This window comes from Idiotropiscis lumnitzeri, chromosome 14 (genome assembly GCF_059441095.1).
Source record: "Idiotropiscis lumnitzeri isolate Australia: NSW breed Sydney's pygmy pipehorse chromosome 14, RoL_Ilum_1.0, whole genome shotgun sequence".
Lineage (NCBI taxonomy): Eukaryota > Metazoa > Chordata > Actinopteri > Syngnathiformes > Syngnathidae > Idiotropiscis > Idiotropiscis lumnitzeri.
Window position 1 is genome coordinate 2,264,215 of NC_142404.1, and position 26,849 is coordinate 2,291,063.

The 26,849-nt window shown below is 41.5% G+C and overlaps 1 protein-coding gene and 1 pseudogene across 3 annotated transcripts in view; one reads left to right on the top strand and one right to left on the bottom strand.

Annotated features, from left to right (window-relative positions):
- The window catches only part of LOC148323127 (kalirin-like), a 192,797-nt gene that overhangs the window by 143,417 nt on the left and 22,531 nt on the right, over window positions 1–26,849 (bottom strand). For all 3 annotated transcript variants that reach the window (XR_015846514.1, XM_088315416.1, XM_088315415.1), the window contains exons 2-5: window positions 6,783–6,857; window positions 3,765–3,879; window positions 1,742–1,934; window positions 1,484–1,657 (exon numbers count right to left, since the gene is read on the bottom strand). Coding sequence is in view for 2 of the 3 variants with exons in the window: in XM_088315416.1 (XP_088171542.1) it covers window positions 1,484–1,657; window positions 1,742–1,934; window positions 3,765–3,879; window positions 6,783–6,857 (557 nt within the window). In the remaining variant the exon portion in view is untranslated. The remainder of the gene's footprint in view (window positions 1–1,483; window positions 1,658–1,741; window positions 1,935–3,764; window positions 3,880–6,782; window positions 6,858–26,849) is intronic.
- LOC148323128 (uncharacterized) lies at window positions 7,105–8,758 on the top strand (annotated as a pseudogene).

The window sequence follows — 26,849 nt, forward strand, 5'->3', positions numbered from 1 at the left end:
TCCATCCAACTATTGGCATCCATTAAGTATAGTATCTATCTGAAGCCATGCCTAATCGATCCATTCATTTAGATCAGGTGTGGGCAAACTACGGCCCGGGGGCCACATGCGGCCCATTAAACGTTATAATCCGGCCCGCCGAACTTGAAAAAATTTAACGAATAAACCCGTTAATGTTTTATTTTCTAAAAATTGTGGGTTTTCAAAGACATATATATTGTAGTAATGCTTTTGTTCACTTTCATTTAAAATTAAATTTATTTTTTTTCTCAGATGAGGTGAGGTTATCAAAACACTCCATCCATCGGCTCCTGGTCCGGCCCCTCTGTCAAATTTTAGAACCTATTGTGGCCCGCCAATCAAAAAGTTTGCCCACCCCTGATTTAGATGGTCTTCCCGTTCATTGATAAATCAGAGCACATTCACTCTCAACACGATTCACTCATCCAAACAACAGACCAACCAGTCATCAATTCATCTACCTAGCAACTTTTCATGTAAAGTCGACACAGCATCTAACTATTCCCTTGTTCTTTATGCTTCTATAAAGTGATGATAGTGATCCATCCCAGAGGTCATTTATCCAATTAGCAATGCAGCCACACCTATATCTGGCCATACTCCCATATGTCATTAGTTCATCAAGACAGCTAACCAATTAGTTCTCAATCCAATTACCAACCAATCTGTGATGTTATTCTCCCATTAATCCAACGAATAATCAAACTGCCTCACTTTCCATTTGTCCTGTTATCAATCAGATCAGCTATCTGACATCAGTTCATCAGTTTATCCTGTACAGGGTTGCGGGAGGGTGCTGGAGCCTATCCCAGCTGACTAAGGGCAAAAGGCGACAGGACACCCTGAACAGGTCGCCAGCCAGTCACAGGGCGGACATAGACACTGAGTGAAAACCAAATCCACGCTGCCCGCACACAACTCAGGCGGATGTACCAATACAGCATCGGCGACTCAGTTCATCAAATCCATCCATCCATTATCTTAACCGCTTCTCCTCACTAGGGTCACGGGCGGTGCAGTTGCCTCTCCCAGCTGTCTTCGGGCAGTAGGCGGGGTACACCCTGAACTGGTTGCCAGCCAATCGCAAGGCACACGTAGACAAACAACCATGCGCGCTCATACTCATACCTAGGGGCAATTTAGAGTGTTCAATCAACCTGCCATGCATGTTTTTGGAATGTGGAAGGAAACCAGAGTACCCGGAGGAAACCGACGCAGGCACGGGGAGAACATGCAAACTCCACACAGGAAGGCCGAAGCCGGGATCGAACCCACGACCGCTGTTGTCTCTCACTGTGAGGCCTTCGTGCTAACTTGTTGGGCCACCGTGCCGCCAGTTCATCAAATCATACAGCATAATTGTTGTCTTACAAGCATGTCAAATATCCATCCGGTCACATCTATCTATGAAGTCACTGGTGAGTTTATTCATCTGTTCATTATTAGTCCATCATCGTCCCACCTGCAAGTCCTCCAATCGAGACAGGAGATGAACCGCATTGGACATGAACTCCTCCAGGGAGACTCTCAAGTCCATCCACTCCTCGTGGTTGTAATCCAAGGAGCCTTCAAAGTCATCCGTCAGCTGTGAGGGATCCACTAACTTGGCCAGACCTTCCACTGACACCATACTGGTCTGGTGGAAAGCAATTTGGAGAGCCCTCAGCAAGAGATTCACTTGAGTGAAGTGTCAATTTTCAGATTTAATGAGGCCACTCACTTCAAAGGAGAACTTTGCACTGCCAAAGTTGGTCTTCTGCTTCTGCCAGAAGTTGTCCGGTTTGATGATGAGTGCAACGCAGATCTCGACCGGGAAAAACTCCTGCAGCGTCTTCAGCAGAGGCTTGATTAGCTCCCACTTGGAGCCTCGCATGTCAATGATAACAGTGAAGCCTCTCTTGCACACATCCTCACTACAGTCAAGACAAGTCAAGAGTTGTTTGTTAGAGAATCTGAGGTTACCAAAGAAGCTTTGTTGACTTTTCTCATTCAGTCTGCAACTGATGAACAGAAATATAAACTAATATATGAAAGGACAATGCTTTGTCATGTTTGTCAGGAAGAATCACAATTCATTTTGAATTTCAAATCCACGTGTTACCAACTGGAGTCACCTGCAGACAGGCTCAGCCTGCTTACTGTTCATGTAAATTTATGTTGTCTGCTTCGGGAAAATTCAGGGATCCCCAAGTCGCCATGGAAACTTTTGTTGGATTAGCACAGAATGGCTACTATGGAAGACTGAGACCAATTACAGGTGACTTTGGTCCTGTTCTTATGTGTTCTCAATTGGCAGGTACATATGTTGAAAGGACATTTTCTTTTAGGACCTACCTAATGTACTGGCTTATATCTGTTGTCGATTCAGTTCAGGGGGACGAAACAATATTGCCATTTGGTGGCTAACGTTTGATGAATGTTTATCATTTCCTTCAAGCAGTCCCGTCTAGTGCAGTACACAACGGAATAGAGGTTGAATCCTGATCTAGTTACGCTTCGAGTGTCAGGAGTGTGTATGCAGAATAGTGAAAGCCGCATCGGCAGAGGGATCTGACATGATAGAATACACCGATCGATGACGTATAAAAACACGTATCGTACGCCCAACTTACAAACCCATGTTGAATCAGAACTATAGTGCAATTTTAGACCATTAAATATGATAGTTATTCAAGATAGACCGCTTTGTTTTTTTTTTCAGGGTTGATACCTTTACAGATTATTCGTAATCAATGAGGCAGATTACCGAAATTCATTTTCAGTAAAAAAGAAAATATTAAAAAAAAACTACCTTTGTTGAAACGTCTTAAACATATGTTTATTGAATCATTTTTTCACATTTTTTGATTTGTTATTATATTATTGCAATACGTAAGGATATTTGTTGTAAATTATGATTAATTTCAGGGAGCTCCCATGGTCTTCAGCGTGTCTTAAAAAGTTCAATGAAAACTTAAACAATAGCTCCCTATGGTTTTCCACAGTAAATGAAGTTCTCCAAAATTTCTAAATGACAAAAGTGTTTACATTTCACTTAGAATTGATTAGATTTCAAACAAAAAAACAGGTACCAAGTGTTCCCAGGGTCAGTAGGCTCTCTTATGAACTTAACTGAAATTTCAATAAATGTTTTCTTGAAGTTGACATAGTTTTAAATGGATTTATTATCGTCTATTAGATTTATAAAAAGGGCCGATATTCGTCAAAGTGATGAATATCAGCGCCCATAAGTGGACCAGCCGATAATCGGTCTATCCCGAATACTTCTGGTACAATATGTGTGCGTAGACAATTCAACATGATGTATATAAGGGACATTACCGCTACGTAGACCATTAAATATGGTAGAGGTACATTGAACATTAAAAATGAAATTGGAGCTACTTGCCAAGGACTTTATGTCAGCATACCTACAAAGTACATTGCTGCACATTAGTTGTTTCTTGTTATCTTAATTGTGTCTTGTAGCATTATCAGACTGTTCAGGCGAGCCAGAGCACTCAATAGGCTTGAAGTGACACAGGGTCTGCTGCAAACATTGAAGCGCTTTCATGCTGATGCAAATCAAACACAGGGCTCCCTCTGGTGCTTTGATTCCACCATCAAGCGGTGCAACCAGCCACTTCATCCTCCTTCCATTTGGCACAATTCCCTCTCTCAATGCATTTTTTTGGAAAACATGTATTTCTGATGGGCAGAATGCATGTGTGCGTGCGTGCGTGCGTGCGTGTGTGTGTGTGTACCTGGGAACAGTCGACAGGTATGTGACCAGCCTTCTCAGGTCCTCTTGTTTCATTCGGTCATGGTTGCTTCGTGCTGGGAATGTCAAGATGGGTCCTCCTCGTTTGTCCCGCCCACCTGCATGCACCCATACACAAACATTTAGCTTCAGGATTCACACAAATGTTTATTGTGTTAAAATAAATAAATAAAAAAACACAACACAAACCGATTATACCCTCTAAGCCCAAACTCATGCTTGACACCAAACAAATTTCATGGTTAAACTGGCTTATGGGGCTGAAAGTTTAAGGTGACAATTGTTCGGATTCACCTGTGTAAACTTGATTACTTCATTTGGTGGTCTTTTGAGTGTGGGAAAAGCTTTAAAAAAGACAGTTGCTTTTGGCCGAAGAATAATAATAATGAAGCAAGAGGCTCTTTGCATTACATCCTCCAAATGGACAAAGCTCAGTGTGGAAATCATGTTAGGGTCAGCTGAGTGGTGAGTGCAGCAAAGCGCTTTTCGCATCTGCTTGTTTTGGCACACACTCGTGTGTAATGCCTACCAGATGAGAGAATTTCACACAAGTCATATGTTCGGGGTGCTAAGCGCCCTGGATGACTTTACCTGGCCGTTTCTGCCTGAGCAAATCCTGCAAGGAGGGAGAATCCTAATGATTTTTTTTTTTTTTTCGTGGAAGCCCATTTGTCCACTGAAATTATCATACCCCAAAAAAGCTTTGGACTTCTTTCCACCAAAAAGTACAGTTTGTTCCATGTTGGTAACCTTGTTTTTGCGTTTTCATCGTCAAATGTTTTAACTTGAACCACATTTTACCTCTTGGAGCTTCCATCGGTTGGGAATGACAAAGTAACTTAATTATTCGGCAAAACATTGGTAAAATATATATTTAACTGTAATCAAAAAGTATATTTTGCACGAGCGTACCATAATAAGCAAGTGATTGCAAAATTATTAAAAAAGAAAATAATCAATATCACACTAGAAATATATTGTCCATTTAATTATTTTTTTAAAGCATGAAATTAATAGATTCACGACATCCACATCGCAGCTCTGAGGTCCATGACGCAAATCTTGGCTACAACATCCCTGTTTCGAGTTGACATGTTCTTTCCATGTTTGTGTGTGTCTTTAGGCGCTCTGACTTCCTCCCACGTTCCACAAACATGCATGTTGGGTTCATTGAAGACTAAATTGTCCTCAGGTGCGAATGGGTTATTCGTTTTACTACATAATTTAATGGTCTGTTAACAAGTACAGAGCATACTCCATCTCTTGCCAAGTCAACTGGGATAGGCTCCAGAATACACATGAACATAGGGAGTGAGTATAAGCAGTACATAAATTAAATGGAAGGTTCCAATTGCTAATCGTCTACTCAGAAACTTACTTAATTTTCAACAATGTCAAAATGATTGTAAATTAAAACACGGTACCGGACTGGATAAGTTACATGACTCTTGACTCGGGCTAAAAAAGAAAACGAAATGAGCGGAACACGCCCCCATCGGATCTAGCTCAACTTCCCATAGCTGACGTCTTCCTAGACTTTAGTCATGAAACTAGCCGAGAGTGTGCCAACAACGCAGCACCTCTGTTGGTTGCAGACAAGTATCGCTTTCAATTTTGCCTCAGTTGCTTCACAACGTGATTAATCAATGATCAATTGTGCACATTCGACCAAATTCTTAACAATTAATCAACTACTATTCCCATTACCAATCACAACATTGATATTTTGCTCCACGACGAGTGAAAGAGGGTGCTCTGTTAATTGGTCAACAAAAAAATGTAGACCGGATGAGGGGTTACTGTCCCAAATCATCCAGTGGTAAAAAAATAAGTGCTGACATTTAGTTCTGCGCAAAAGAAATATGCAAATGTGTCCTTTGGATCTCTGTTTGTAAAACTGCACAAAAGCTTACTTCTGCTGTCTTCCTTCTCTTGTTACACATCACATTTATGATGGTTTTCTGATGGCAGAACATTGTACTTCTGACACTTCATTACATCCGTCAAATGACCATGATGAGGAGCGGGTTTCAGCCTTAATTGAAACGCGCCTGTTGGATTTAATCCAAGAATCAAATGATAGATTATTTTCAAATCAGGCTGATAGTTCTGTGTGTCTGCTTTTGATTCTTGATTCAGAGTATTCCGGCTTCCACACACAGAACAAAAACATGATGCATGCCAGATTCATTGAAGACTCTAAATTGTATATAGATGTGAATGTGACTGTTGACAAGTCCTAGCTGTACCCTGCTTCTCGCCCTTCATTCACCTAATGACATATATATACATATGTATGTATATATATATATATATATATATATATGTATATATATATGTATATATATATATATATATATATGTATATATATAGATCAGTTTCCTCTGCAAAACTGTCATAGTATTTTGTTGCACAGCTGTCATTAAGGTGAAATTACTGCACAATGGTACCTCTACATTACGTAAAGATTTGCTATTCCTTTCATGTCTTTGTTTATAGAAGTTGCCTGTTACAGTAATACTAGTGTAGCTCATACTGACGGAGACAAATTCCTCATGTGTTTTATAGGGTTTTGGGTTCGCGCTGTTTGGCAAGCTACGAGATCATTGAATTCAATCACTTTTGATTTCATAAGCAGTATTTTAGTATGATCAGCATAACCAAATGATGTTTTTTCTGAAGACTGATTATTAAAGTAACTTTTATTAGCATTTCCCCATATTTCAGCACAATAACTAAGACAAGACCAAGGAAGGGCCAGGTTTCCCCTTTTTGGGAATTCAAAATATGGTCACATTTTGTCATGTTTTGATTTTTTTTTTCATTATATCACTTTGATTTGATGGATGTAATTTTCAAAGGAATACCGCACACCCTACGTACAACATTTGCAAATTGACATTTACAGAAAAATCGGCCATATTTCTGTAATGAAAGCGTCAGTCAATCTTTGCAACAGTAACGTGGGGGTGGGCAGGTGATGATTTTGATGACACTCACCGGACACAAAGGCGACTTTCTCCTTCAAGACAGGCAGAACATCAGACGCCTTGATGCCTTCAGTCCTCAGAGACCCTGCAGCAAAAAAAAAGAAAAGAGAGAGACAGTCAGTGGAGCTTTACGATTTTATAATTAATCCAATTATCAGATCAACATTCCTGTGATGCAAAAACAGCCGCACGCTGACACAAGCATTTTCTGAAAATGCAGTCGAAAAAGTGTTCCTGTGCTGTTTCTTTTAATTGCCTTTCAAACAACAATTTTTGTTTCATTACTGGAACACTTGAAACTTCACCAGTTGCGGGATAATTCTGCACCCAGAATGTGGTTTGTAATCCACCATCTTTTGCACGTTCTCAAGATCGTAATTTTCTCTCATGAGTGGTGGGGGATGTGACCAAATGTCCTCCTGCTGTGCTAAAGATGAATGTTTTTAAATCCCTGTTCTGATTAAAACATGAAGTCTTCACTGCAGCCTTCACAATACTTGACACTTTAAAACATTTACAAAATGACTTTACCGCCTTGTATTTGTTAGCTAAAATGAGCTCAATTCTATTATATATAATATTTTTAAACACAAATAAAGACAATTGAAGAAGACAACAAAAAAGTACTTTCTATGCATGCTAATAAGATGAGCCAATATTGTTTTCTCTAAAAGTGGGTTAAGACTTTTGAATAATTTTTTTTATATAATTTTTTTTCTGTTTTTAATACTTATTCCAAAAACATGATCAGCCTCCATAAACAAGGGGTGTTAAGAGAACAGATATCAGTCAAGGATTTTTTTCCCCCTCTCCCGGGGCTAGAGGGGTCTTGGGTAAGAAAAAATATATATAATTTTTAAATATATTTTAGGATGTGAAATAAAATGCCGGAAAATCTTAACTGGGACTACACAGATTCGTGATGGGGCTATAGCCCGGTAGAGCACCATCGCCTGTAAAAGCAGATGAAGGAGGGGTGTCATGGTTCCGTTTTTGTCTCATCCGCGTCATGTTTATGTTTCGCTTTTTCCAGCTGGAGTGGGAGAGCTGCCCTCCAGCGCTTCGTTCTGGTGTTCTGCCAAAATGTCCTACCCGTACGAATCGTCCTACCAGAGGCTAATTTGTCAGCAAAGTACTAAAGTGCGCTTTCAGATTGTTTTGTTTACGGGCATATAGGTAGAACTATAAAAAAATCCTTTAGTAAAATACACGTAGATGCAAGCAGGTCGGACGTCCTAACAGTTTAATTTATCTTTGTATATGCATAGATATGTTTACAAACTACTTTGACTGGCGAGATCACACGAGTGTGGCATACATACACTGTGTGAGTAATGTGCTCAACAGAAACTCACGTCAGTCTCTTTTGAGGCAATGAAAAATTCAAATAAGACTCAATGAAAATAAAAATATTAAGTACTCCCCACTTTCAATTTGCAGTGAGCCTGTTAAGACACATAGGAGTTCCCTTCCACCTCGGTCTCCTGGCTCCCGCATTTTAGTGATAGGTGACTCCATTACCCGCAACATTAAGCTTGAAAATCCAGCCACAGTAATGTGTATTACTGGGGCCAGAGCACCCGACATTGAAGCTAATCATATGGCGCTAGCACGCAAGAGACCTAGACAGCAGCGTAGTGCAAGCAACGCTAGCTATTCAGATATAGTGATACACGGATGAGGCAATCAGAGATCACAAAGAAAAACATAGCAAGGACTTGTGATCTCGCCAGAAAAATGAGTCAGCATCGAGTAATTGTCTCTGGCCCCCTGCCTGCGAGAGGCAATGATGAGAGGTTTAGCAGATTATTCTCGCTTAATCGGTGGCTGGCTAGCTTTTGTAGTGAGCAGGCACTGCAGTTTGTAGATAATTAGCCTTCTTTTTGGGGCCGACCTGACCTGCTGAAGGTGGATGGCCTTCACCCCAACTGGGAAGGAGCCGTCACTCTTTCTAGAAACATAGATTATTGTTTGAGCCTTCCATGACTGTTCATATCAGAGCGACCTGCAGGCAAATAGTGAGCCTGTAAGGAAGGATATGGAGTCTGTAAGGCTAGAGCTAACTAGCGCTAAGCTATACTTAAACAACACACATAGCTTTTCTTCTAGATTTGAGCGCGACACACCATACGCCAGTGGTATTCAATTAAAAGTTACAGAGGTCCACGACTAAAATTTCTTCCAATTAAAAGGTCCGAACCAAAGTCCAACTTCCCTTAATGTCTATCCTATGTTTACATTTTTAGTTTCAATATTTAGTAATTTTCAACAGAGCGCACTTATATACTAAATATTTAGCAATGTTCACATTAAACACCTTTGCCAGTAAAACAAATATAAGGTGTGTATTTCACATTCATGAAAATGTGGCTCCAGGAACTTAAGTTTGCCACTTCCAGAAAAAAAACAGTCAAATATCTCCTGCAGAAATGTATCAAGTGCTAAGCATTGAGTTAACATCTTTTACCTTTTTTTCCTCTTATATCAAAGAGTTATCAGCCTAGAAAAAAACGGAATGTCCTCATGAAAAACTAATTCAAAATGAGTTTTGACACCACCTTTTCTTTTGAATATTTTTTTAACAATCTCTTAATGAGAAAAATGAGTTGGTGAATGCCCTGCCAGTGACTTAATTCTGGGTTGGAACGGAGTCAGGGCCATTGGGATTTGGTAGATTATTTCACACATCTGGCCTTTGTGTTTTCCTTTAAATAATGTTTGTGCAACCGCATTTAAGCACTCCTTCACAACTTCCCCATCACTGAATGTTTTTTTTATGTTTTCCCAAAATCCATGATACTTTTAGTGAACATTCGTTTTCATGCCGCTGGGCTGTAAACGAAAATGTAAAAAACACTTATACTGCACTCGAAGTTCGATGTTTTTGCATGCGTTCACCTCAAACTTCAGCGAATAACTTTGCAAAAAAGGGCGGTGCTTTGTTTCGTAGTGGCGCTTCACAATGTTGCGACGGTTTCGGAGCATATGATGCACACTGGTTTTGAATCGGCTGCAACCAGAACGAAAATAAATTTCTCCGTCCATTCATTTAAAACAAGACGCATCGACCTTGCTAACTTTTTAGCAAGGCATACTGTCAGCAGCACTTTCTTCCGGTCTGCTGCGCAATTGGCAGTGGATCGTAAACAAAAGATTTGATTGGCTCAAATCAGTGACGCCTTTTCCGTATTAACTAGAATTGCAGCGCCAACCTTTGCGAATGCGCCCTGAAAAAAATTCATCGTAGATCGGTCATGGGTCCGGTCTGAACCATCGCGCGGTCCGGATCCGGACCGCAGTCCGCCATTTGGTGATGCTTGCCATACGCTGTTGCATCACATACTGATACAATTTCTACTGAGGTGGCAATACATGATGGGTTTAAGCATTCCTCCTCGGTCGGTCTTATCGAGGATGAGGCGTTCTCTCAAAATAATAGCACTCGAAAGCTGATAACTATCGGATTCCGACCGTCGTAATTTCTTGCCGCGTTTACAGTTGCTTGAGGTGCAATCCTGGACCTAGGCAACCCAATCTTATTAACATTACGACCAGGAGTCCTGTCACGCTGAATAATTTAGAGAGACCTATTTTATTGAAACTCGTTTTTTTAAATATTAGATCGCTCTCATCGAAAGCCCTGTTAGTTAATGACTTTATTAGAGACCATAATCTTAAAATAATTGGTCTTTGCGAGACCTGGTTAAAACCGAATCAGTTTTTATCGCTAAATGAGGCCTCGCCTCCAAACTTCGTGAGCTCACATGTTGCGTGCCCTTATAAGAAAGGTGGGGGTGTAGCCCTCATTTCCAAATGTAATCTAAAACTTAGTCCTCGTTCTAGCAATTCCTTTAAAACATCTGAAGTTCTCATTATGCCATCCACAGCCGCATTGCCGTTTTATCTTGCCGTTCTTTCCCGTCCCCCTGGCTCGTACTCGAGCTTTTTAGATGAATTTTCTGAATTTGTGGCTGATTTGGTAACTCATGCGGATAATATACTTACCATGGGCGACTTCAACATTCATATGAATTTCCCGTCTGAACCACTTACCGTGGCGTTTCAGACAATAATTGATACGTTTGGTTTCACGCAAATAATAGATGAAGCGACGCATACAAACGGTAATACGTTAGATTTGGTATTAACCCGAGGCTCAGCATCCTCAAAAATAATTGTATTACCATATACTACTGCTATATCTGACCATTACTTTATTAAATTTGAAGTCTTGGCTCATTGCCATCGTTCTGACCACAATCAAAGCTCGTTCTGACCACAATCAAAGCTATAGCAGCCGCAATATAAGATCCTCAACCATTGCTGCACTCTCTGGGCAACCGCTTCGTTTCCCAATTGGTACTATTGATGATCTCACAAACAACTTTAATGACGCTCTGTTAAACGCGCTTGACTCCGTAGCATCTTTAAAAACTAAAACTCGTCCAAAGAGGCTTACTCCGTGGTTTACAGAGGAATCGTGCATACTTAAACTATCATGTAGGTAGCTTGAGCGCAAATGGCGTGCGACCAAACTTGAGGTTTTCGGTCAGGCATGGTGCGATAGTTTACTAATATATAAGGAAGCACTCGATTTAGCCAAAACTAATTATTTCTCTTGATTAATTGTCTTACATAAAAACAAGCCTAAATAATTATTTGATACCGGAGCAATGCAAACACAACAGCAACTTACCTTGGATAGCTCTTCCTATTCAGCTCACAATTTCATGCAATTCGTTACTCAGAAGATTGAGTGCATTCGTGATGAGATTAAAGACACTGTTCTTAAAATTCCATTGAATTGCGCGATTAATGGTGTTAATTGGGACATTAGGGCTTATAACTGTCCGATAACCCTTTCTCAATTTAAAAAAGTATCTCTTGAAAGCCTAACAAAGTTGGTTAGTGCGGCAAAATCAACAACCTGTGTGCTCGATCCGCTTCCTGGCAAACTAATTAAAGAACTGTTTACGACCCTAGGACCGGCCGTTTTAAATATAATTAATCTATCACTACCACGGGTATAGAACCAGCAGCTTTTAGGACCGCCGTTATCCGACCGCTAATTAAGCAACCAAACCTCAACCCAGAGAGTCTCAACAACTATAGGCCGGTTTCAAATCTCCGTTTATTGCAAAAATCCTTGAAAAAGACGTAGCTCAAAAACTTCATAAATTTATGACTGCTAATAATCAATTTGAACCTTTCCAATCAGGTTTTAGAGCCGACCACTCTCCTGAGACGGCCCGTGCTAAAGTTACTAATGATCTTCTCATAGCTATGGACGCCGACACCTCATCAATATTACTCTTACTCGATCTTAGCGCCGCTTTTGACACCGTTGATCATAACATATTATTAAAACGCCTTGAAACGTGTGTTGGCATTTCAGGCTCAGCGCTTTCTTGGTTTAATTTGTATCTGTCGGAGAGGACGCACCGTGTAATTTATGGCAATGCGACTTCTGATCTTTGTAAGATCACATGTGGAGTTCCGCAGGGATCGGTACTTGGACCTCTATTGTTTAGCATCGACATGCTACCGCTTGGTGATATTATACGTAAATACAGTGAACCCTCGCTACTTCGCGGTTCACCTTTCGCGGGTTCAGTGCTTCGCGGGTCTAAAAAATATTCGGGGGCATTGTAGTTTCGCCGAGTGGCACGACGGGGCGCTGGAGCGGTTAGACGGCCGGCGTGCGCCGAAGAAGAGCGTGGGCGAAGAGGAGAGTGGACGAAGAAGAGCACGTCCCCCCGGCACGATTTGGGGCGACGTTTCGCGCGGTTCGGACCGTACCAGAGCTCCGGCCAGCGTGCGTGGCAGTTAAGCCGAAGAGGAACAACTTCCGCCCGGGCACTAGCGGGGCGACATTTCGCTCCGGAGGAGACCGGCCGGCGTGCGTGGCAGTTAAGCCGAAGAGGAACAACTTCCGCCCGGGCACTAGCGGGGCGACATTTCGCTCCGTTCGGGACCGTGCGAGAGCTCCGGAGGAGACCGGCCGGCGTGCGTGGTAGTTAAGCCGAAGAGGAACACCTTCCGCCTGGGCATGAGCGGAGCGCGATAAATAAATAAATGAAGAATGCCACCTTTCATTTCACAGGGCTCACCGGACGGCGTACCAGCAGGTAAAAGTCGAAGTAATTAAATAAATACAAAACGAAGTAATTGAATAAATACAAAAATAATGACTGGGGAATAAAAAAATAATAAGTTTTAATAATAATTTTTTTTTTTTTTGTTATAACATGAATTTCACTCTCTCTCTCTCTACCCGTATATATATATATATATATATTTTATTTTTTTTTAAAAAATTTTAATTTATTTATTTATTTTTTTTTTTAAGCATTTTTGAAGGTGCGCCGCTACTTCACACTTATTTTTTTAAAGCATCTTTGAAGGTGCGCCGCTACTTCGCGGATTTTCAGTTTTCGCGGGTGGTCCCCATTAACCGCGATAACCGAGGGTTCACTGTATAACATTAGTTTTCATTGTTATGCTGATGATATGCAATTATATATGCCGCTGGATATAACAACTCCGCGTGATTGCTATAAATTAGAGGCATGCCTTGCCAAAATTAAACTACGGATGTCTTTCAATTTTTTGCGTCTTAACTCAGATAAAACCGAGATGCTGATCATTGGAACAGCACGTCATCGGCACCTTTTCAAAGACACCACTCTGAGTATCGATAGATGTAACATTGCCCAAAGGGATTCAACAAAAAATCTCGGTGTTATATTTGTCGCAACTGTCGTTTCAAATGCACATTAAAAATATTACTAGAACTGCGTTTTTTCATCTGCGTAATATTGCTAAAATTCGTCCAATTCTAACAACTCGTGACGCAGAGATCTTAATTCATGCATTTGTTACGTCTCGCCTCGATTATTGTAACGTTTTGTTCTCGGGTCTCCCCATGTCGAGTATTAAAAGTCTGCAGTTAGTTCAAAATGTAGCAGCTAGACTCCTGACTAGGACGAGAAAGTTCGATCATATTACCCCGATACTAGCCAAGTTGCATTCCGGTCCACTTGAGATGTGATTTTAAAGTTTTGCTACTTTCCTATAAAATATTGCACGGCCTAGCACCATCCTATCTTGTTGACTTCGTGGTACCATATGTTCCGTCCCGAAACCTTCGCTCACAAAATGCTGGTCTTTTAGTGATCCCGCGAGCCAAAAAGAAGTCCGCAGGTTCTAGAGGGTTCTCTATTCGGGCACCAACGCTTTGGAATGCACTACCCTCAGATATTAGAGGCGCCACCTCAGTAGAAATGTTCAAAACACTATTAAAGACGCATTTATACTCTTGTGCATTTAGCTGAAATATTTGTTGGCCTGTTTACTACCGCTTCTTTTCTCTTTTCTGCCCCCTTTACCCCGGCTGGGGGATTAGGTGACAGACTCAGACACTCAGAAGTTTAAGGCATTGAGCAACTGGGCAGGCACCTGTTCCACTAATATCGTCTTCCTGCAGCGCAACATTTGATCAATTTATTTATCTACTTTAGCATCTAATCTAATTATTTGTTGGCCTGTTTACTGCAGCTTCTTCTCTTCCCCCTCTTCCCCTGCTTGGGAATTAGGTGATGGTGACCAGCTATGAAGATTACGGCACTGTCCAACCGGGGAGGGCCCTGCTCTGCCGAAGTCGTCTTCATGCAGCGCCTCATCTGATTTACTTATATTTCAGCACTTCGTTGAACTACTTGTTGGCCTGTTTACTACTTCTGTTCTTTTTTATTTTTCTGTTCCCAGTTCCCCAGCTTGGGAATTAGGTGATGGTGATTCACTTGGAAGTGGATGTTCTGAATTTACACCAACTGACAACAAGATCAAGGGCTCATCTTCGGAGGTGTTGCCATGGAGATTACGGCCTTGGACGAGGACCCACTCCACTGAAGTCATCTTCCTGCAGCACTTCATTTGATTGACTCTCACATTATCTCAGCTAACATTATACAGCATCATTTTACGTGTCAAATGTTGCCCACTTGGCATCCATTGCAGCCTGGTCATCCTGGAAGGAGGATGCCCCCATCTGTGGTCCCTCCTTAAGGTTTCTCACCTTTCCCCTAATGGGGTTTTGAGTTTTTCCTTGCCCTCCTGCGGGTTAAGATCAGTGGATATCGATAGTGGTTATGTAAAGCCCTTTGAGACTGTCTGTGATTAAGGGCTATACAAATAAAATTGACTTGACTTGACTTCAATCCTACCCATCGAGACGTCCTACCAATGCCTAGTGCGTATGCGCACAACGACGAAAGTGATTTTGTGGGAAGTTTGGAGCTCTTTGTACTACCAGTCGTTTGGTCGATTGAAAGTGGAGAGTACTTAATATTTTTATTTTCATTGAGTCGTATTTGAATTTTTTGTTGCCTCAAAATACACTGACGTGTGTTTTTATTGAGCACATTACTCATGCAGTATGTATGCCAAACTTGTTTGATATCGCCAGTAAAAGTTGTTTGTAAACATATCTATGGTATATAGAAATTAAACTGTCAGGACGTCCTAAACAAAACAATCTGGAAGTGCACACGGCAATACTTTGCTGACAAATTAAACACTGGTAGGAAGTTTCGCATGGGTAGGAGATTTTGACAGATCAAGCTGTCAAATCAGTCTCCAGTAGGACGATTTGTACAGGTTGGACATTTTGGTCATGTTGTCACGGGCTGGAGAGACGCTCCCTCCAGCCACGCCTGTAACTCTTCACGCTCTTAATGAACTGACTATTTAAGGGCACCATGCAGACTACTGGGCGTCGGATTATTCCTCTTGCTCACGTTACCAAGTTGCGAATTGCTACACGTCTTGTGTTTTCGTCCAGTGCTTTATGACCTTTGTTCATCTGTAAATTATTTGATGGTTTTTAATTTTTTGGCTCGCTCGTGCTAATCTCGCAAACTTGTATGTCCTTGTCCTTCCGAGGCAAGCGATTTTCGTTCCGTTTTGCTCCTTGCCATTTGCAAGCGTTTTTTTGTTCGAATTGTTATTTTCCTGGTGTGTTTTCCCACCAGCGTCATTCGTTGAACTTTGTCGGTCTCGCGCCAGATTTAATTTTCGTAAAATAAATATCTTTTGTGAAATTTATTTTCAGTGTCTGCGTTTTGAAGAATCCTGATCTTTTCCAGACTTCTGGAAAAACCTTACAAGGGGATGAGAAGCTATACAAGATGTTTCATGAAGTATGTGCATTCACATTGAATGTCATGTCCCTTAGTTACTGTAATTTTATTTATTTATATAATTGGGAATATTAAAAAGTGAGGCGCAACTGCAATTCATAATATAAAATGTGTGCGTCGTTCGCCCATCTATGCAGCTCTTCTGAGTCGCAAACTCATTCAAGCAACCCTCACCGTTGCTTTGTGAAAATAAAAAAAAAATCTCTCTCAAACTGTCCCAGAAAACTGGAAGCATCTGATCGTCCAACATGCCTTGATAAGATGAACAATTACTCGTTGATTATGAGGTGTGCCACAAAATATTTGTCCACGCGCATAGAATAAAATAAAATGTTTCAGTAACAAAGCCATTGTACTCAGTTCTTAGAGTGCACACTGGGCACATGTTGCCTTCAGTCATTTGACATTGGAACCAATTTGATTTGCATTGAAAAAAAATTAAGGTTTTCAGGAAATGAAGGAAGGAAAAGCGAGAAGCGAGTTCTGCCAACATTAGCAAGTCAGAGGGTTTGTGTGTGCGTGCGTACGTTCGCGTGTGATTGAGAGTGGAGGCCATGTGCATGTGTGTTTGTGTGAGAGAGAGAGAAAGAGCAAGAGTGTGAGTGCCTGCGTGTGTGATTATAAATTGTGTGCTGAATTTTTGGGGGCATTTTAACACACACAGGAAACTATCTGACTTGTCTCCCAGCACACAAACAGCTACTTGAGGATGGCTACTGTGCAAAGTCCTGCACGGTACTTAATTTTTCCTGACCAAAAGCCTGTATAGGACATAATAGTTAACAGCTCTAAATTTCACTGAGCCTAAAGATTGATAATTTTGCAAAATGAAAGTATAAAATGGCAACTGCGTATCCTATGCTTATGCAGTTTCAACGTCAGTTAGCGCCTTGACTATAGGCAGCAAGCCACATTCTAGCATGCTAACACGTTTTGTATGTATTTAACAGAGTGAGGTGCGAGTACAGATCACATAAGAGAAAGTCACAACATATGTTGGAGTGATAATGAAAAAAAAAGCTCTAAAAATTAAATTAACATTTTTATCTCAAAAAATTAAACCAAAACAATTTAACATGAAATGAATGTCTGCGCTCAAATTATTTAGAAGAATGCATGTAATTTTTTTCCTACTAGTGTTTATGAGAGTGGCTCTCTGTTAATGTGGTGATCCATCCATCCATTATCTGAACCGCTTCTTCTCACAATGGTCGCGGGGGGCTGCTGGAGCCAATCCCAGCTATCTTCGGGCAGTAGGCGGTGGACACCCTGAACTGGTTGCCAGCCAATCGCAGAGCACAAATAGACAAACAGCCTCTCACGCTCACACTCATACCTAGGGGCAATTTAGAGAGTCTAATCAACCTGGCATGCATGTTTTTGGAATGTGGGAGGAAACCGGAGTACCCGGAGGAAACCCACGCAGGCACGGGGAGAACATGCAAACTCCCCCCTTCAGGACGGATGCCGAAATCAATCCTACGACCTCTGCACTGTGAGGCCATCGTGCTTACCAGTCGTCCAGCCGCCTAATGGGGTGATAAATACATAGTGATTAGTTATTTCTGGTGCCAGTGGATGAAACAATGGTATCACCCTGACCAGCTTGTTGTGTCTTTATTCCGTGAGGTGCAACTTAACAGTTTTTGCCAATTTCATCGACAAGAAAATCCATTCATTCAAAATAATGATCCTCGAAGTTGGTTCCATTGTTTTTAGGTCCCCTTAAGGTTGCCACTTCACATCAACAAGTGGCGCTGACAGGATTGCCAGTTTTTTATGAAACAAAAACATGTTTATTCTTTATTGATTGCTTCTCTTCTTAAAGAGGCAAACTGTGTAAAAACTGTTGTTTCAAACCATGAACAAGATGTCTTGTCGAGTCATTTACTTCAAGTCTATGTTAGGTTGAATTGCTTAGATGCCAAGTCTGAAATCAAATCAAGTCCCTTCCACGTTTTCCAAGCAAGTCTCAAGTCTTAAAAATGACAATTTGAGTCTGATTCAATTCAAGTCATATGACTCGAGTTTCTCCAACTCTGGTATCAAATTGTGCTAATGGTCAATGGTGGGCAGGTCAGTCCGTTAGTCATCATTCAGTCATGATTTCAGGCAGGCGCAGTCCAGCGGCGGCGGCAAAAGCCAACTGACGTCAAGAACATGCAACATCACACTCACATGCATGCAATAAACTAAAACAAAAACACAGACACATAGCGTAGTGATTGATGAAATAAAACAAAATATGGTACAATGTCATAGCAGTTTGTGGTCCTGAAAGGTATACACAACAAAACTTTTTTTTAACTCGTCTGCTTGTTCTGCACCTCTGTGCGATGTAATTAGTATGTACTCGATGCTGATTGGCTGACACTGACGATGACGGACGGACTAGGCCAGGCTGAAATAATGACGGAATGATGGCTGATGGACTGACATGCCCACCACTGCTAATGTTGAAATCGGCGAGCCCCTGTGAGGTAGCAGTTAAGACGATTATTATACATAGTGACATGCTTTAAACAGAATTTTTTCTCATCATTTGTCATGAAATATTAAATTAAACAGAATTCATTCATCCCGTGTGAAAACCAAAGCTATGAATGTGACGCCAAGCGAGGAGAAGAAAAAGCACTGGCATATACCATGTGTGTGGATGAAAAGAAAAAACAAAGGACGCTGGCAGGATTGCACTGCATATGGTTGTTCACAACATCCCACGATCATGACAAGTGACCTTGGAACAACTTTTCATAGGTAAAAACAAGGATGGGCTTTTTTTCAAATACAGTATGCTGTTACGACTTCATTTCAGTGTCAATGCATTGCCTTTTGATGGGAGCCTCATTGTCCCTCCGCACACGGCCGCCACATAGGCACCACGGTTAGCTGGGGTCCTACAGCATGCTGACAGAGCAAGGGTGTTCAGAAGTTCACTCTGACGCCCTAACATGACATTGAAGGTGGTGTGTTGGAGTGCGCTTTCCTATTATAGTGTTATCACGATACAAAAACTTCAACTTTGTTACTATCCCTGCAGAAAATACCAGCACCACCGTCCATCCACAACATTCCTGTATGTTGGGAAATTGGGGGGTAACAATGATGCATTCAATCAATTGATTTCTACAAGTGATTCAGTGGGTTCGATGCTGTTGTCATTTGGACCGGAAACAATGACATCCACTACACATATCAGCAGAGCAAAGTATCTGTCTGCCTAAGCCTCGATCAAATTCACCAAAATCGTGTAACTCCACCTGCACCACAATCTAGACCTTGTTTCACCTGGTCTAAAATCTACTCAGCATTCAGTCACCAAATTGTAAAAGAGGTTGTGGTATATTTTGTTGATGCGTGGGTCTGGCTCAGCTTCCCTCCGGACAGGTCGCCGAGCATGGCAGAATTGGTGATGAAAAAAACTCCTCTGACACAGCCATTTTGGTTAGAGAGAGAATTTATTCTCGTCACATGCTGATGTCAAAAGAAGTCTCCCCAAAAAGAAAAAGGGAAAGGTGTCCCCTCTCGCCGGCCTTGCCTTCTTATAGGGAATGGGCACACAGGACATGAATATCTAATTTTACCTTGTTACATATGCATTCTCATTCTACTAGTCTTCGACTTTGCTCCCGAAGCCCCCTACGGTGAGAGCATATGTGGTTGCTCTTTGAAGTGGCCTTCTGGTGCCATCCTGACTGCTACTATCACTTCAAGTGCTCCACACCTAAATACTAGTCAAGCCTTTTGTCCCCCTGGACAGTATCTCATTTACATTGGAATTTCAACTCAAAGACTGGTCACTTCTTTAGTCTCCAATTCCCTCATAGTTTAGAATTACAAAAATGTTCAATAGTGGATATAAAAATACACTACAAGGTTGACTCAGCATGTAAATGAGGGTACACCAGTTTTTACAAATATAGGACCCACTATGTTTTATCTGAAAGTTTTTAAAAATCCACTTGTACATGGATTAATTGGATAAGCACGAGGGCTTAACTATATTGGAAAAAACTGACATTGCGATTTTGGGGGAGGTTTCGATTTGTATTGCGATACTGAAACTTTCAAAAAATTTCACCAGATGACTCAAACAGCTATGTTTGGGAAGAATTCTGAACTCACCATGACACCATTGGATTCATAAAATAATTCAGATATTTAACGTTGTATTTCTCACTTCAATGCAAACAGCAGCAAAATATTAAACATTTTAAAAAAAGTGCAGGTGCACTAGACTCTTGACTTCTTTACAAAAATAGGAGAAAATAAAAAACCTCAAAAGCAGCAACAGTTATAAACATCTTGAAACTAAAATATAAAATATTAAACAATTAAAAATCCAGTGTATTACTGTAGCAAAGTTGTAAATAAATTAGAACAAAAATATTAAAAATAAACGAGGAGGTGCATGAGTCCCTTGATTTGTGAAAAATCCAGTTCAAACAGCGACTTTTGAGTTCAAACTTCTTATTAATTAAGTGAATAGTCAGACGGATGTATGGCGCTAATGTCCGGCGATGTAACTGCATAATGTGCTGCTTGCAATGGCTCATCTTCAACATGTAATTAGCTGGGGGGGTGAGCAAGACTGTCTGTGCATAAAATAGTGTAGCGTGGTGCTCTTATGACACAAACCAAAAGTTTCCGTGTTCTAAAAAAAAGCTAGAAACATCGCACGTCCTACGATTTGACTATTGCGCATGCGCACATCGCAATTGCGATGTTCAAACGGCATATCGTGCAGGCCTAATAAGCACCCACACTGTCGCCAACATGTACTAACCGGGTACATATCACATACCACGTGTGCATCAGTGAATGGGAGTCTACAGGGTATCCGGCTTAAAACGGCACACATCATCCTAAATAAAAAGCAAATAGTGCAAGTTAGTTAGCTGGTTCTACATCGAGGCTGAGATAGTTATTTTTTGTGTTCAAGCCATTTCTTAGGGCAGGAGTGTCAAACTCATTTTTGCGGATGGGCCGCATTGTATTATGGTTTCCCTTGGAGGGCCAATAAGACTGTGAACCCATATAAATGTATGATGACCACAACAAATTAATGAAAAGCTAGTTATGAAATTGTTCAATTTATTTTAAAAGGGGAGGATTGGTAACAAATAAATGGCAATATCTTATATGTCAATGATGTTCAAAGTGGTCACGGTCCAGATCTGGCCCCGGGCCTCTAGTTTGACACCTGTGCAGGGGAACAGGATTACCTGTCTTAAAATAGCTCATTCGATTTAAGTGCCTATAACTACATGGTGATGCAACACATGTCCCATAGTGGCCTGACACTCCCGTTTAGTTCAGCCAGTCCTGCCTGAACTGATGTTGGAGCCCTGCATTGTTTTGCAGATCAAGTACCGGTCTTTGGAAATTATGGTATTGTGCCATTTATTGCCTAAAATAGTGCGGTACTTGTACCGGTACTTGATGCAGCACTATTGAGTTATAAACCAATCAGGATCTCGTGCTTGGAACTGCTCCCATCTAAGCCTTCTTTTTTGAGGTACTCTGAATAACTGAACAGCTACCGAATGGTCATTTTGTAATGTACCACTATTTGTGTTGTTCTGGGAAATATAGCATAAGCATTGAAAAACACAAACCTATAATCTGGCCCATTATAAGCATTTTCAGCGAATTACCAAAGTCAGCAAAGGCCTGATTATCTGATGTCTCAAGCTCAGTCTGAGTGATTGTCTTGCGGTGTTGGGTGTGCTAAGAGTGATTTTCCTCAGCAGTCTGCTGAGCATCGTAAATATCAAATCTATTCAACATTTATGATGGAAATCCTAACCACTGAGTCCATGATTGTGACATGAAACTTAATGATAGTCTTGCACTTTTACTGGACCGAAACAAAGGAGCGGATGGCCGTGCTGAGCATTTAAGTGCATTTCAAGTCATCATCACGATAAAAAGGAATAATAATAATTGTGGACAAAAATGGTGAGCATGTCGAGGCTACAATTTCTTCAACCAAACATCTTTTTTGCATTCACGACTTATCAACAGTGCGTTTAAGAGTCTCAAAAACCTTTTTGGCCGTATCGCCTTTTTTCTTTAACTTTCTTTAACAGTTTTTGTCTTCCTTTTCTGTCTCATACGCACAACTTTCATCCAGCATGTGTTTTCTCCATCCATGCGTGTGTCCACAGTAGCCTTACACTACAGACGTGATTGCAGCAGCATATGGATGTTAAACTACACAGCTCCTGGCCAATGAATTCATTGGACACACGCAAACATTATCGCCAAGAAATCAAACACCCAACACCACGTACAGACTCGGACTTCTGTCATCAAGTTTTCACCACATTCCCAAAATGGTTCCGGAGTTTAAATCTTGATTACAACAGCTGTGTCTGCTTTGTAAGTAGCTTGACATATTTGCAACCAGTAAGTGACTGCTTGTTCAGCAATTATTCAATTTATTTTAAAAGGGGAGGATTGGTAACAAATAAATGGCAATATAAAATTGTATTGTATTGTATCTCATATCTCAATGTTGTTAAAAGTGAAGAAAATGTGCTAGAAACAGGAAGTTGATGCACATCATGCGGGTCACGTAAAATGAGGTTGCGGGCCAGGTCTGGCCCCCGGGCTCTGAGTTTGACACCAGTGCTGTATGGTTTGTAATGGTAAATCCTGGTGTTTCTTGTTTTTGCTGGCTGGATAACCGATGTAAAGCATGACAATGTAGAGTTGTGCCACACTGTAAGGCAACGGATAAGTTAGAAATAGTTTGTAGTTCGTTGAAGTCTTTACAAGTATTACAAGAAGACGAGCATTGGAGCATTGCTGAGCAGTTTGTCATTGCCCCAATCTGAAAGTGGCCTCTTTCTGTTTGCCAATGAATTCATTGTGTCTAGTTCAGAACTTCCTTTCTACTTCCGCTATCCCAATGGAAGTGTGCCAGAAAGTGGCACAGAATATACAGTGAAACCCCGCTACTTCGCGGTTCACCTTTCGCGGGTTCAGTGCTTCGCGGGTCTAAAAAAAATATTAAAAAATTAAAAACTTTTTTGCCCGGGCACGATCGGGGCTCTCCATTTGCTCCGCTCCGCGGGGTCATTGTAGTTTCGCCGAGCGGCACGACGGGGCGCTGGAGCGGTTAGACGGCCGGCGTGCGCCGAAGAAGAGCGTGGGCGAAGAGGAGAGTGGACGAAGAAGAGCACGTTCCCCCGGGCACGATCGGGGGCGACGTTCCGCACGGTTCGGACCGTACCAGAGCTCCGGCCGGCGTGCGTAGCAGTTAAGCCGAAGAGGAGCACCTTCCGCCCGGGCACGAGCGGGGCGACATTTCGCTCCGTTCGGGACCGTACGAGAGCTACGGAGGAGGCCGGCCGGCGTGCGTGGCAGTTAAGCCAAAGAGGAGCACCTTCGGCCCGGGCACGAGCGGGGCGACATTTTGCTCCGTTCGGGACCGTACGAGAGCTCCGGAGGAGGCCGGCCGGCATGCGTGGCAATTACGCCGAAGAGGAGCACCTTCCGCCCGGGCACGAGCGGGGCGACATTTCGCTCCGTTCGGGACAGTACGAGAGCTCCGGAGGAGGCCGGCCGGCGTGCGTGGCAATTACGCCGAAGAGGAGCACCTTCCGCCCGGGGCACGAGCGGGGCGAAATGAAACCGAGTTCAACCGAACGGAGACACGCTTCGGGGGAGCAGGTCCGGCGTGCGTGACAATTAAGCCGAAGAGGAGCACCTCTTCCGCCCGGGCACGAGCTGAATGAATAAATAAATAAATGAAGAATGCCACCTTTCATTTCACAGGGCACACCGGACGGCGTACCAGCAGGTAAAAGTCGAAGTAATTAAATAAATACAAAAAGAAGTAATTGAATAAATACAAAAATAATGGCTGGGGAATAAAAAAATAATAAGTTTTAATAATATTTTTTTTTTTTTTGTTATAACATGAATTTCACTCTCTCTCTCTCTCTCTCTCTCTCTCTCTACCCGTATTCTATATGGTGTACTGTATACAGGGGGGTATACTGTATACCTGTATAGGTTTTTTTAAGCATTTTTGAAGGGGCGCCGCTACTTCGCGGATTTTCAGTTTTCGCGGGTGGTCTCAGGTCCCCATTTACCGCGATAACCGGGGTTTCACTGTAATGAATATTTTGGAACTCTTCTCAAACTTTTTGTCTTTGATTTGATTGAAGAGCTGTATTTTTTTGGGGTACTCTTTTTGCCTTCATAGTCACACACACATCCCTAAGTTGCAACCAGAAAAGAGAATGTAGCAGTAAAACACTGAGTGAATGAAAGTCTAATAAGCGTGATTGAATGACTGGTCCAAATAAACATTCAGTCTCACCTTATTTACATGCCAGCAAAGGCGGAAAGGATGGAATTCAGATTAGGCCTACTTCAGTGAAGGCAGAGTCTGAATTTGATCTGACCTTTGACTCGACTGCAGTCCTATGTGGGGTATTAGTCAAAAGCAAGAGCATACTGTGCTTGCACTGAGCCATCATTAGCCTTTGAAACATTGCAGATTGATCGAAAACTGAGACCAGTGTAGGCCAACAACAAAAAGAATTAGCATTGTAACATCAGTCATGTTTGTGATCTTCAAATAAGCATTCAAATATTAAGTAATTAAAACATTATTTTGCCACAGCATACGTAAACAAATAGATTGAAGCAGACAATCTACAGTTCTATCAAATCTTGATTATTTTATTTTAAATCTGGGCCCTAATGCGGACTCCCATATGAGGCTAAATAAAATTCAGACAACCAATTCATTGGCCAATTAATTTAAAAACATCTTAAGTAACTTTCTTTTTGGTCCAATAATAATTACAGCAATACAATTCAGAATTCCAGGAAGAGGATGACGTTTTTGGGGATATCCCGCAAGATGGGAGTCAATTTTACCTTTAATCACAGTATTGGGACAGTACAAGATAAAAACTTTACGGAATTAGACAATCAGAATGAATATTATCTATGAATAAGGGAGGGTGAAAAATGTCCATCCAGCCATTATTTGTTCTGCTTCACCTCGCAAGGATGGCGGGGTGCTCCAGCCCCACCGAGAGGGGTCCGGCTGCAGCTGGGGCGTTCCTGTTAAGACACAAGAACGCTCACCGTGCATTCCTGTCAGAGTTTAGTCGACCAATGAGAAGGATCCAGTAAAAAACAGGGTGTTCCCAACACAACACAGTGTTCCGCAGAGGGCCTTGGTGATATTATCTACCTGTATATTATAGCGTTAGATTTATGCCAATTGCATAAGCATAATGTAATAACGTAATAAAGTTTTGTGCGTACAAAAGGGTGTTTCGCATGAAAAAGACCCTCCGAGTGTACGCACAAAATAGGTTTTAAGCTTACACCTTCGCTCTCCTCTATGCGTACAAAACGCTGATTCACGCTTGCAATGCAGGCGTGACAATTGTGCAACAATTCTTATCCAATCAGGAGTCGGACACTCGGGCTGATTCTGATTGGCTGTCTACTGTCCAATCGTAACTCCGAGATGGGGTAAAAAAAAAAACAATAGAATGGCGCAGCGCTATTTCAAAACAACTACCATGGCGACATCTAAGGATGAAGATGCAAATGCACAACTCCGAGAGGTGATTTTTGATTATTAAAGAAAAAAAAAAACAAAGAAAACAAACAGCAAAATATTTATAGAAGCACAGCAACATTAAGCCAATCAAAGGTATTTGAAAATAAAAAACATTTTTTAATTATTACTAAAACAATAAGAACAGCGTGTTAGAATGCAGAAAACCTTCCTATCGACTGTTTGTGTTTGAGGTATTTGACATTACGCGTACGTAATTGTGGCATAAATCTAAGGCCATAAAAACGGGAACGCCCATTTGTGTGGCTGCAGCTGGACCATATTGGGCTTATCCCAGCTGTCTTTGGGCAGTAGAGGGGTACACTCTGAACTAGGTGTCAGCCAATCGAAGGGCACACAGAGACGAATAATCATCCACGCTCACACTCACACCAATTCAGAGTGCTCAATCAACCTACCAAGCATTTTTTTGAAATGTGGGAGGAAACCGGAGTACCCGGAGAAAACCCACGCACATGCAAACTCCACTCAGGAAGGCCGGAGCCATAATCGAACCCACGACCTCTGCACTGTAAGGCCATCGTGCTAACCAGTCTTCCACCGTGCCACCACGATAAATGTATCCATGTTAATCTATACTTTTTCCCCCTCTTATTATTGTTACATTTGACTGTTTTTCAATACTTTGTCTTTTAGTATTTAACTTTATAATACAGGGACAGAAAACTGCAATTGTGGGGGAATATTTGAACATCATTATGATAATGGAAAAGAAAGAAAATGTTTTAAGAACTAATATCGGGCGATTTAATCAATTGGGCTCTATGTTGCATTCATTGTATTGGTGTATAAATGCAAAATCATAAAAATGTCATTTGGGCTCATTCAATAACAGTGCATACGCACAAATTTGTACTTAACTCGTGGGAATCGAGGTTGACGCACAAATAGAAATAGAAGCTTATTTGTGATTTTGCCTCGTGTGACAACAACAGCTCGAGGAAGGCTCTGGTATGCTCTGTAACTATAGCTGCATTCAGTGTTGTTTGGGGGATAAAAAAGTGTCTCTTATATAGATAATACCCCATTTAAAAAGATGGAGACCCTTGCAAATTCATCAGAAGCATAATTTTTGGGGCTAAATTTAGCTATTGTGGCTGTTAATCATGTGTGTTTTGCAGTCCGGCAATTACGGTAAGTGAATGTCACTAGAAAATTAGCCAGCTAATGATCTTTAAATAATGTTTATGAATTATTAAGCCTCTGCAGTTCTGATTATCGCACGTGTACCGCAAAATGCAAAAGACGTGCAATGAAT